General features: G+C 35.2%; 1 protein-coding gene across 1 annotated transcript in view; it reads right to left on the bottom strand.

Annotated features, from left to right (window-relative positions):
• TRDN (triadin) overlaps nucleotides 1-11566 on the bottom strand; it is a 360457-nt gene extending 348891 nt beyond the window's left edge. Inside the window, exon 1 of the mRNA XM_027601775.1 lies at nucleotides 11303-11566. Within this exon, the coding sequence (XP_027457576.1) occupies nucleotides 11303-11324 (22 nt within the window). The 5' untranslated portion in view covers nucleotides 11325-11566. The remainder of the gene's footprint in view (nucleotides 1-11302) is intronic.
• Nucleotides 11567-12059: the final 493 nt, after the last annotated feature.

The raw sequence follows: 12059 nt of genomic DNA, 5'->3' as shown, positions 1-12059 counted from the left end.
CAGATGGGAATATCCTTCAGAGGTGATGGAAAATATTGTTTCCTGCACTGGGTACTGGTTATGTGGATGTCAACTCCATTATTGTTTAGTAAATGATATATAAATATATATGATTTATGCAGCTTTCAGTACATATATTTTACAAAAAGTTTTTTTAATATTTTAAAAACTGTGATGACTCATAATATTGTTTTAACTCTGAACTGATGAGGTGGCTGGTCTCTTGAAAACTAAGTGGGATAGTGTTATTAAAAAATTGCCACAGTTATCTAATTTATTTTCACTTAGAGTTCTTGTGCATTTTAGTTTCTAGTTCAGTGTTAGCTAACAACTTAATTCTAAGTGGGTTCCTACAAGATCGGAAAACATATTTGTCATTTTGGTAGGGTTACAAGGAATTAAAGAAACACTGGAAGTACTTTAACCAGACGTGTGGAGTTCAATATGTCTTAATATAGGGTGTCTATGAAGTAAAGAAATATAACTCACTCCCAGGTTTATTATTTAGCTTCTGTAAAACTGTATGAGGCAATTTTGCCAAGTACTGTCTTTCAGTTTACCTATCAGAGATGTTTCCATCTGGGCCTGTCTTCAAATTATGTTGTCACTTCTTAACTCATTAGCTGAAGGACACAGAAAATAAGCCATCACCTTTCACTGATTTTTCTCCAGGGCAAATTGTGTCATTCCATTTGGTTTGTGAATCTCTTTGTCTCACACTTCCTTAAAATCATCATCTTTTTTTTTTCCTTTCTACTATAGAATTATAAATGCAAATTAAGAAAGCCCAATATAATTATATTTCAGGAACGATTTCATTCTATTCCAAATAACTTTTGAATCATTGAAATAGATGGCATATTTAGTATGCTAACTCTTAGTTGGTAACTTAATTGGTAACTCGTAATGGTAACTGATTTAGTATACTAACTCTTAGTTGGTAACTGGTAACTTTGTTGGAAAATATTAAAAAGACTTTCCCACTAATCCAAATCCCTTATATTGATCTAAAATACTCTTCTATGTAGAATTGGAGGATAAATAATCCAGCAGTTTCTCATAGTTGAGTACTTTGATCCCACCTCCTTTGCAACGATTAGCACCTAGGCTCACCTTTATCTTAGGTTCTTGTTGGTTAACTAGGGTGTAGTTAGTATCCCCATAGGAAAATGTCTGTGGTTGTTTATGAAGTCAAAATTATGTGAGGGGTACTACTGTATGCTAATTATCCTGCAGTGTCTTGGATGGACCTTTGACTAATCCTCTTGCCCCAGATGCCAACAGAGATGTCTCCTCCAGCTTTGATCTCTGGCATAGAACACGAGACCAAGATATTAACTTAGTAAGAATATATCAAATAATTGTTTGCTAAATATATTAACCTGGAATTTTTAGGATCTAGGGATGTTAGTAAAAACTTAATTCTTTGCTTTTCCTTTATGCCCCTGTTCTTTCATTTAGAGCTATCCTTCAAGTTACATATTAATTCATACTCTAGCTCTTTCATATGTGTAAATATTTTCTACATTAAACTTGAGTGATGAGAAACCAAGGAATCTATCTCATGATTTTTATATATAATTTCGTCTATTCTTCTTTTAGGCAACTTAGAACTAGCAGCCTTGTATCATATAGTGATACAATTACAAATCTTTCCTTGAGGGCCAGATGAATATATATTTCCAGTTCACCTTCAGAGTTAGCATAGTTACTGGCCAAAGCAAATACTTGAAATATATGTGCTTCTTAAGTGAATATCTTTGAGGATGTCAACAGTTTTGCTCCTTTCCATCCATTAGTGAATGGCAGAATGAAGGGACAAAGATAAGAATACCATGCTCCAAAACACCTGGGTATTGAGAGCCTATGTCACTCAAAGACAGGGACCCTGGCTAGATTATGGTTATAACAAGTCAATTCTAGTCACAACCTACAAAGTTTATGAATCCAGGGAGACTGGGCAGAAACTGAATAGTAAACCTGCTCTACTTAATTCAAGAGATAAATAAAACTTCTGGTAGCTCTCAAAACTATTATTTCTAATATAACCCTTTCAGTCACTATGAGCAAAGTCTTTAGAGCATTCTGCTGACTTACTGCTCAAATCTAGCTATTTCTGCTACCCTACGTACTTCCTCATCATGTCTTCTGAACCTTGGACTAAAGATCATGTCTCTTCATCTGTTCCTTGACAAAGGCCTTTCCCTAGTATCTCAAAAACTCTCTTGCCTTGCTTCAGTGCTTAATACGGTGCCTTTAGAGAACCATAGCAAGACCACTGGCCTAAACACTAGTTCTCATAGTACTTAGAAAAAGGGTGACCACAAAATTAGTTTTTAATAGCTTATTTCTCATTATTAACCTGAAGAAAGTTACTTAGTGACTACCTGTCTTGATGGTATTATTTCATTATTTGTTCATGAATTGGAAATAGCATTCCAAAAATACAAACTGAGATCAAAGTAGAATGGGGATCAAAAGCAGCAATGGACACACAAATACTGGGAGCATACTCACATAGGAGGGCCAGAAACTAGAGGTTGTAATAAACTACAAGTTCAAAATAAATCATGAGTATAAGGTATCCATCCTTTTTAATGACATAGCAGTAGATTGCCTTAAAAAAACTAGAGTCTTTAAACCAGGATCTTTACCCAGTTGCTTAGCCTGGTAACTCTGTACCTTGGTCATCCTAGGGCCTTATCCCACAGATCACTAATTCTCACCTACCACCCATCTCTTCTTCCTTCATCTCTTCATTGATAAATCTACTCTTGATCTCCTTACTTTGGCGAGCCATTTCACCTTCTGACAATGGCATGTGCACTGCAAATCATCACAGTGAAGACTAGGACACTCTATTACTCTAAAGTTATTTTTTAAGCAAGTTTCAATGTGTCTTCAGTGATCATAATATTTATGGTCAATAGCATGACTTTGTCAACTGAAACACTCATCATTCATAAATCCAAACTGGAGTTATATATTTTTATATCTGTCTAGTCTTCAGTCTAATGATTATTTTTTGCTCTTTCCTGCTTGTTTTTCAATCTACTATATTAGAATCAGGGACTTTGTGTTATTCCTCTTCATGTCCCTGCTGTCTGGTGCATAATAGGTTCTAAAATATTGACTACAGCTGAACCTCTGACATGACCTCCTGCTGTATAAATCTAATTATAGGTTGATAATTAATACCACAGGGTATATAATTTTGTTATATTTCAAATGGGTGTATTTTGTTTGCTCACTTCTCTCTAAAAGCGATGCCTAATGCTTCTGCATATTTAAATTCACAAGCTTGGCATTTTACCATACTTGGTAACATATAGATTTTATACCATATTCTTTTCCCCCAGGCAATTATACATAAGTTAAATAAGAATAACGATGGATAAAAATAATAGCTCTGGCACTGGAGGTCAAAGAAATGTCACTTTATAATTACCATTTTGTCTTGATGTTATATCAAATGTCTACCACAAACAGAAAATTCTCTTAGTCATATGATGATTTTATTTTAATAGGCAACAATAAATTTTCCAGAGAAAACTTGCTAACAATATTTTGAAGGTCTAAATAAGTGGAAAATGATTCTCTCACATCCATAAGCTCATTAATGCCCTGAGTTATATTATATTATATTATATTATATTATATTATATTATATTATATTATATATTAGGATCTCTCTTTCTTTTGTTTTTCCCAACATTTCAGAAACCTGTGTCAGTGAGAGGGGGAGGATACAGCAATGAGTAGCAATGAGAAAACCTGTTTATAACAAGCAGGTTGCTGAACAAACATAAATTATCTTTTCCTCTAGATTAAACGATCGTATCTTTAATTTGTTTAAGTGAAGACCACATACCCCAGCCCTTGCCACAGGTACCAAACTAGGAAATATCTAAACCATACATATTTAAATGTAATATGAAGTTGATCATAAGTGAGATGGACTCTGTGGTTTATGGGGAAACAGCTCATTTACATACCAAAGGATCTCTCAGAATCGTAAATTCCATGTGCTTTTGACAGCTTGACTTCAGGCACAGAGATGTGGAGATGTTTGATGTTTATAGAGCATAACTTGTACAGAGAGAAGCAGGACTTTATTCATTACACATTTGCCAAGGATATTCTTTTTAACTTCCTTTGAAGTAGGAAAATATATCTTTTTGGACCAGAAAGTTCATCCATCTCTGTTTAACCCTCCCTCAGGGCAATACATGTTCATGTGACACCCAAATAAGCCCTTCCTATCAGAAATTATTCATGGCACTCTGGTTTTTCAGAGAAAATGGGAATTAAGGAAAGCAAAACTTAACTTTGCTAGATTTTCCTAGAATTTTGATTTGAACAGAAACTAAACTCCATAAGCTTGGAAGTATTGTATTATGTTAATGCATGGTTTTCAGATGAAGGTTTTTCCCTAATTTGCTCTTTTAAAATGTGTTACTTTAAATAATCTGCATTTTAAAAATATATTGAACATTTCTCCAAAGGGTTTCTTTTTATTTGATGGAAGAAAAGAATAATGATTTCAACTCCATAACATCAAAAGCTTAACTGGAAAATCTTAACCATCTATGTATGCATTCTCTTTTCAAATTGATATATTCAATACAAAGGTCAATATAGACCACTTTAAAATTGCTTAGTTGCACTGTTTTATGTTTCTCTCATATTAAATATTGTTAACTGATTAAAAATTAATGCAAACAGCATTGAAGGCTTTAAGTCTATAAGGATTCCTAAGCCTTTAGAATAATAGCTGAATAGGCTCAATTCATTTTTGCATTGTAAAAGTAGCACGGTTTTTTTTTAATGTTTTATTGTTATGTTAATCACCATACATTACATCATTAGTTTTTGATGTAGTGTTCCATGATTCATTGTTTGTGCATAACACCCAGTGCTCCATGCAGAACGTGCCCTCTTTAATACCCATCACAGGCTAACCCATCCCCCACCCCCCTCCCCTCTAGAACCCTCAGTTTGTTTCTCAGAGTCCATCGTCTCTCATGGTTCGTCTCCCCCTCCGACTTCCTCCCCTTTCCCTCCAGTAGCACGGTTTTTAAATTATAGTTACAATGATCACCAAAAACAAAAAAATTAAGCATTTAAGCTGACAAACAGAATATCTTCCATGAGTACTGTGTGCTTAAAATGTGGTAAAAAAAAAATCACTATTACAAATAATAACAAAAGCTACAACAAAAAGCTTCTTAATGGAACCCAGCAAAGGTTGATACTAAAAAGATGCATTTCTGTTCACTTTCACTATAGATTTCGCAACATGGACGCTTTGCACAATTTTTAATATACACATAAACATAATTTGCCAAGAAGCATGATCTTGTAAAAGTTGAAAACATTCTTCTGGCCTCCTATGAGGCTCCTCATGCCAACCCCATCCCCGCACTCCACCTCCCATCCCACCCCCACCCCAGATAACTATGGTTAAGTAATGGAGCTGGTGCTCCAACCTGGATATCTCACCTAAACTCCACATGCTTTGTACTCCATCTGCTGCCTTTAATTATGTTAATGCTGCCTTCTTTCAGTGCTACACTACCTTTTCTCTCTGATTTTCAGTGAATTATGTCACCCACTGGTTTTCACAATCTGCTTTTCTTCTCTTTTTCTAAATTCAACTTGAGCAGGAAAGAAGATTGAGAAGTTTTAGAATCAGACTGATCAGATTTCTGTGATATCTGCCTCTTAGCCTTTCAGAGTTTCTGTGATATTTTAAAAAGATATTCATAAAAGACTTGGTCCTTAATGCCCTGTCAATAAATATGATGCTCCTGACCATTGCATTTTTTAGAACCATTTTTCCTTGCCTCATATTGACTTCTTAGGTTTTTAATTTCTTTTCAGGTTTTCACATGGACCATCTCAAAAAATGATGTTACTAATTAAGATGTCTAATTAATGTCACTAATACTTTTGAGAAATGAAATAAAACTAACCTCCAAATCCCCACATTATAACATATTTTTAAAGATATCATTATTTCCTTTTCTGCTATTACAAATGTCATGCACATTTCTGCACCCCGTTGTCTAATACAAGTATATTTGGTTTCCATTTCAATAACAGACTGCTAACTTAGACAGTAATTTACACTTACAAATAAATTTGATGGTCAGTGGATTCACTGACCCATATATATTACAAAAAGTAAATTTTTACTAAAAACATCAGCTCTGTTCTTTATTTTTTACCTAGCTCTTTATTAAGGAGAGGTTTGAATATTCACAAAAGTAGACAGAATATTATAGCAAAACCCTGTGTACCCATCATCAGTCCCATTATAACCAAGTCTTGGCCAGTCCGATGTCATATACACCCCACTGATATTCCTCTCTGATATATTATTTAGAAGCAAGTTTCAAAAAACATTGTATCATCTTATCCATATATATTGGAGTATGTACCTCCAAATTATATAAGTAGCTTTAAAACATAGCCACAATATGGTCATCCCACTAAAGATACATGAATTCATTAATATCATCCGACATTCAAAATATGTCAAATTTTCAATTATTTCATTGAAATTTTTAAGGTTGTCTGAATCAGGATCTATTAATTTTACACATTATGATGGGTAACATTTCTTTTTATCTATAGGTTTCCTTGGCATCTTTTTGTTTCCAGTAACTTCTTTGAAGGAACTGGGTTGTTTGTACCATAACGGTTCCCATAGCCTGCCTGGATTTTGCTGATTGCATGCTATGATGTAGTTCTTTAAAATATTCTCCATCCACCTATTTCTTGAAAATTGGAGACTGTGTTCTTTTCATTGTTTTTCTTTTATTTCTACTTATGTATTTTCCTTTTTTGTTTTTTGTTTTTGAATCAGAAGAGTTAGTTCTAGCTATCATTTTATGGTTGGTCAGGCTTTGTGTTATATTTTGCCAAGAGTTTGCCTTTTTGTGGCTTCTAGACTTTTATCTATGGGTTTTCACTTTGTCCTCGAGTGCTGCATATAAAGAAACCCGATCTTCTCCTTAAACAACCTATGCACAAGTCTTTTCATTTAACTGTGCCTCTTACAATCATGGTCCTTCTCCAAATATATTGTCTTGTCAATGTCAATTTTTAAAATGTATTTGTGGAACTAAAATTGATATTCTAGATGTGGGGTATTGCTTTTCTTGAACAGGAGAACATAATTTGTAAGTGATTAGGGCTTGAACCTAGTACTTTCTCCTCCTCCCAACCCAAGTTGTCTCGACTTGGGCCAGAATAGCCCCTCAGTTTTAGCAAGATAGACAGAAATACGTAGGCTGGATCTTCTCCTTCTCTTAATTCCACCATCTGTTGCTCTAGGTGACATAACTTGTGTGCATAGTTAATTAGTCTGGCTGTGAATCTCGATCTTTTTTTCTTGAGAGCAACAATTGGAGCTCATGTGCTATACAGTCTGTTGAAGTAGTGCATTGTGTAAAATAAATTACCATTTTTGCTCTACATTTTGAATATCAAATCCTTCCACAGGTTTGTTACAGAAGTAGTAAAACATGGTTGAGCTAATAGTGAGGAAACAATCCCATATATGGTATGATAAACCTTCTCCTGAATCCTGAAGTTATATAACAGTTTAGAAGTTGAGAGTTTGACCTAATTTTTTTTTAAATTACCCTTAACTAAGTTTTCTAGTAAATTACCAGTTAATTATATATGAGATCTTTACCAACTTGAATCTATTATGTAGAAATTTGTACTTCCCTCTCTTTTGGAGATCCTTGGACCCAGAGAACACAGTTACATAGATGTTATTGTAAAGCATAATTTGACTGTATGTTAGTTACCTTGGTAATTTGAAAAAATTACAAATTTTATCAGCTTTTAAAAAAGTCTCTATCTTTTCAACCAAGCTATTAAGAATTAACTATAGTTTAAAAAAATAACTATAAAAATTACTCCAAAGGTATTTTTGCATAGTGCTGTATGCTGTCAAATAGATGCTTTTTTGGTGGTTGCAAGTTCACATAAAACTCATAAGGGGAGCTGACTTTGGTGGCTTTGTTTAGAAATAGCCTCTGGAAAGAAGGTAGAAGGCTATTTATAGTCCTAGACCCTAGCACCCTTTGAGTTTGATCCAGTCTGTGGCCTGATCCAACTTACTCAATCTAGCATGGGCCAAATCAGAACGGTGGCCTAGGGTAGACCCCTGTCAGCCTCTGAAGTAACAGCAAGCTAACTATTAGTCTCACACAGCAAGGAGAAGTAGTCAACATGACTCAGACAGAGATCTGGATGTGAATCTTAGCTATACTCTATATAGCTGTGTGAATTCAGGCAAATCCCTAACCTCTCTAAATTTCAAGTTCCTATTCTATAAATAGCAATGATAAAAGTATCTATATAATGTATAGATCGTGTAACAAACTTCATACAGTGCTTGACATTTAATGTCTTCTCAATATATGTGAATTGTTATTATTACTATTTTTTAGATTTCTTTTTTATTATTATGTTCAATTAGCCAATATATAGTACATCATTAGTTTTTGATGTGAATTGTTATGATAATTGTCATTGTAATTATCTTTATAAATTCATCATGGCCAGAATCAAAGAGATTATTTCTCTAAAATCCTTTGGCTTTCAACTTGGTCCTAGTTCTACTTCATCTATGGCTCTGTACCTGAAACACAATTCCATATTTAGCATTACTTCCTTTGATCTGTCAGATGAAGTAGTCAGGCTTGGAACATGAACTGGTAATCTATGTGAAGAACTTGGTAAGGTTTATAAATGTGTGCTGCGGTTATAGTTGAATAAGCACTGAGAGAAGCCACAGGAGACATGAATTGTATCTTCAGACTTCCTCTAATTATCAATGGCCATGGGGGAGTCATTTAATCTGTATCAGCCTCAGTTTTCCAACAGTGGAGGTCAGGACAGTGGACTAGAACTCTCTAGGGGGCTACTCTAGCTCTACCTTTCATAATTGCTATACAGCATTTGTTTGCTTTGTGATAAATGGATGGGAAGAGTCATCAGTAGATGTCACAGTCTACTGATGCAGTACTTACATTTTCGTAATGTGCCCCAAAGTGGTGGCAAAAGAAATACAGCGGATGAGAGGAAAGACTATTCCGGGCTAAGGGAATGACATGTACTAAAGTTCTGTACAAAAGCATACCCCTTACGAAAGACCAAAAGAAAGCTATTGACGCTGGGACACAAAAAAGTGAGAATCATAAAGACAAAATGAAAAGTGTGTAGGAGAGAAGTGTGCCAGAAGCTCTGGATAACCCCAGAGAATGACTGAGGTGCTAACCTTAAAAATTCAGTTCTTAGTTGGCAGTCTAATTTTCATTTGAGAAATATGATTAATAAATCATTCCCGAAAAGGAAAAAAGTACATAATTGGTGTTCAGATGACATAGATCCTATGAACTGTAAAGGCCAAGGAGCAGGAAATGACCCTCACTAGCTGGTGTTTTTTTACCCTTTATTACTAATTCAATGATTTTTATGGAGACTCCAAGAGGTCTTGCGAGAATCCTTTAGATGCTCCACGGGGAGAAGATAGAAACAAAAGTTCTATTTCATAATCAAGAATTCTCCTGTAAAAACATTTTGTGAATCAAGTGCCAAGTTCTACAGAGAATAATCCACAAGCAAACGAAACATGATTTGGTCATGACCTCCTGAATCGGCTGGATGCCCACACCCGGTCCACAGGGAGGGAAACACATTCATAGGTATCTTATTAACTTGTGCAGGGCTAAGCAAGCAGCTGTTAAAGATAGTTCTCTTTAAGACAAACTAACGACCACATGACACAGAATATCTAAGGAATAGGAAAAAATGCTATTTATATTTAGTTAGCAAATTCTGAACTAAAGTTGGTAAAGAGTAAACCTGATATCCTCTTACAGAAAAGAAATAACACAAACTAGATCTAAGGGAGCTGGCTTCTAATCTTGGCAATGCCATAGTCTTGAGCAAGTCACCGAACGTCTGAGTTACAGTTTCTATTTCTGCAAAATGGAGATAATAATGCCGGCTTAATTGAATTGTATGAGGTTTAAGTAAGTAAATAGCGCAAAGTCCTGAGCAAAATACCTGATACACAGAAACCTCTCAGTAACTGTTTTTATCAATTTGGGGTGCCAGACTAAATTTCTCAGTGGAAGGTACAAGTAAGACATTTCTCCTTATAAATATTGACTGAAAATCTCCAACTCCGAAATCACTGTGTGTCCATACTAACATCTATGCAAAGAGCCAAAACCACATGTTCTATTTTTCAGTTGTCTAATTAAAAACAAACCAGAGCAGCATTCAACTTGGAAGCTGATGAGAGCACCACCTGTCTGATTTTCTTATAGCTGTCAGAAGCAAATTTTAGATCCGCCTCCCAGATTTTTACCTCACTAGAACTGGATTGTGTCTGGATTCAAAATGCTTTAGTTGTTTAAAGGGTCCTTTCATTCTAAGAAATATACATACATTTTTATATTTACATATATTTTGCATATTTATATATAGATGAAACAATTGCTACCATGATCAAATAATTAAAAAAATATGTTTTAGTTATGGCATAAACCTTTTCAGAGGAAGCACTGAAACAAAATATTTCCTTTAATAGAAAGATAGAGTTCATCATATAGAGGTAAAAGAGACATGGGGTGTGTGAAAAGAATCAGAATTCAAATTGCTTCATTTTTAAAATCATATTGATCTACATTCTGTGCATTTCTAACTTTGTCTCTGTATATCTACCAATAGTAAAATATATACAAATTTTGTGGGAGCACTTACATCTTAAATCTTACATACGTGTGTGTGCATATTTATACACTGAAGTTAGAAAGGAAAAACAAATTTAAGATCTCCATTTTAAAATATCATAAGGCAAAAATGCTCAAAATAATTTTTCTACATTCAAACATTAAATGCAACATTTTAAGTTCATTTTGGTCTCTATCCTTGCAAGTCTTGTAATTTTTGCAAGGTAAGATATCAGCGGTTACATTACATGACTATAGCTATTTATAGAGGTACGGGTGACAACTGGTACCTACTGGGGCCTTTGGCATAGCAGAGAAGAGTTTCCCCATGCAAAATTTCAGAGAAACCCCTTTTCTCCCCCAACACACAGATCTATCAGCCTCTCTGCTCCCAAATCCACTTCTCCAATTCCATATAGAATCATTGATCAAGACAAGTATCTAAAAGCAACATTTAAGTCAACAACCTGACGGTCAATGTCACTGTCGATTTCCACCTTTTTGTTCCTATTGGTACTATTGGAAAATGGTAGCAGTACCTTCAGCAGTGATCTCAGTCATGGTGGTTGGAGAATGGAAAAGGCAGGCCAAAAGTTCTGGTCAAGTGGCACTTTGCAGAATACTTTAGAATTCGAGAACTCTGATAGGGGGCTCTGTGTGAAAAACGTGAAGGCTCTTCGTTTTCTTGGCTGTTTCTGCTGCTCTTTTATTGTCCTGTTGAACTTCGTCTCTTCTCTGCAGAGTTCTCCCCCTGGAAACAACCTGAGCCCTTTCCAAGCTGTGCTTGTGGCTCAGGCAGAAGTATCAGCTTCGAACAAAAATAGCTTCATCTCCCTAGGACTCTTCAGCACTTTTCTTTTTTTTTTTTTTTTTTTGGCACTCTAGGGGAACACACACACACACACACACACACACACACACACACACCAGTTCTCCAGCCCCAAAGAAAGATAGGGAAAACAACAACAACAACAACAACAAAATAACTAAAAAGTACTGTCAAAGCCCCCGCAGTCCCCTTAAGGTAATTACAGATCTTGGGGTCTATGTCAGAAAACACGAAATAAGGAGTTGAAAGTAATCTTATCTGTGATAGCTCAGATTTATTCTTAGTGCCCTTAATGCTCAGAACATTCTTCTTCCCTTATTTGGTGTGGGGAGGGTCCTGTAATGTCTACCAGAGGCAAAGGGGAGGGTAGTCTTCAGTCATTTTCTCCAGGTTGATTCCCTATTGGTCTAAATTCACTTAGCAAGTGTAGTTATTTATATAGGGCCATGACTTAAAGTTGCCGCTAT

The sequence above is a fragment of the Zalophus californianus genome, chromosome 7 (genome assembly GCF_009762305.2).
Source record: "Zalophus californianus isolate mZalCal1 chromosome 7, mZalCal1.pri.v2, whole genome shotgun sequence".
Taxonomy (NCBI): Eukaryota; Metazoa; Chordata; class Mammalia; order Carnivora; family Otariidae; genus Zalophus; species Zalophus californianus.
Note: the sequence above shows the minus strand (reverse complement) of the source record. Positions and strands in the feature narration are given on the sequence as shown.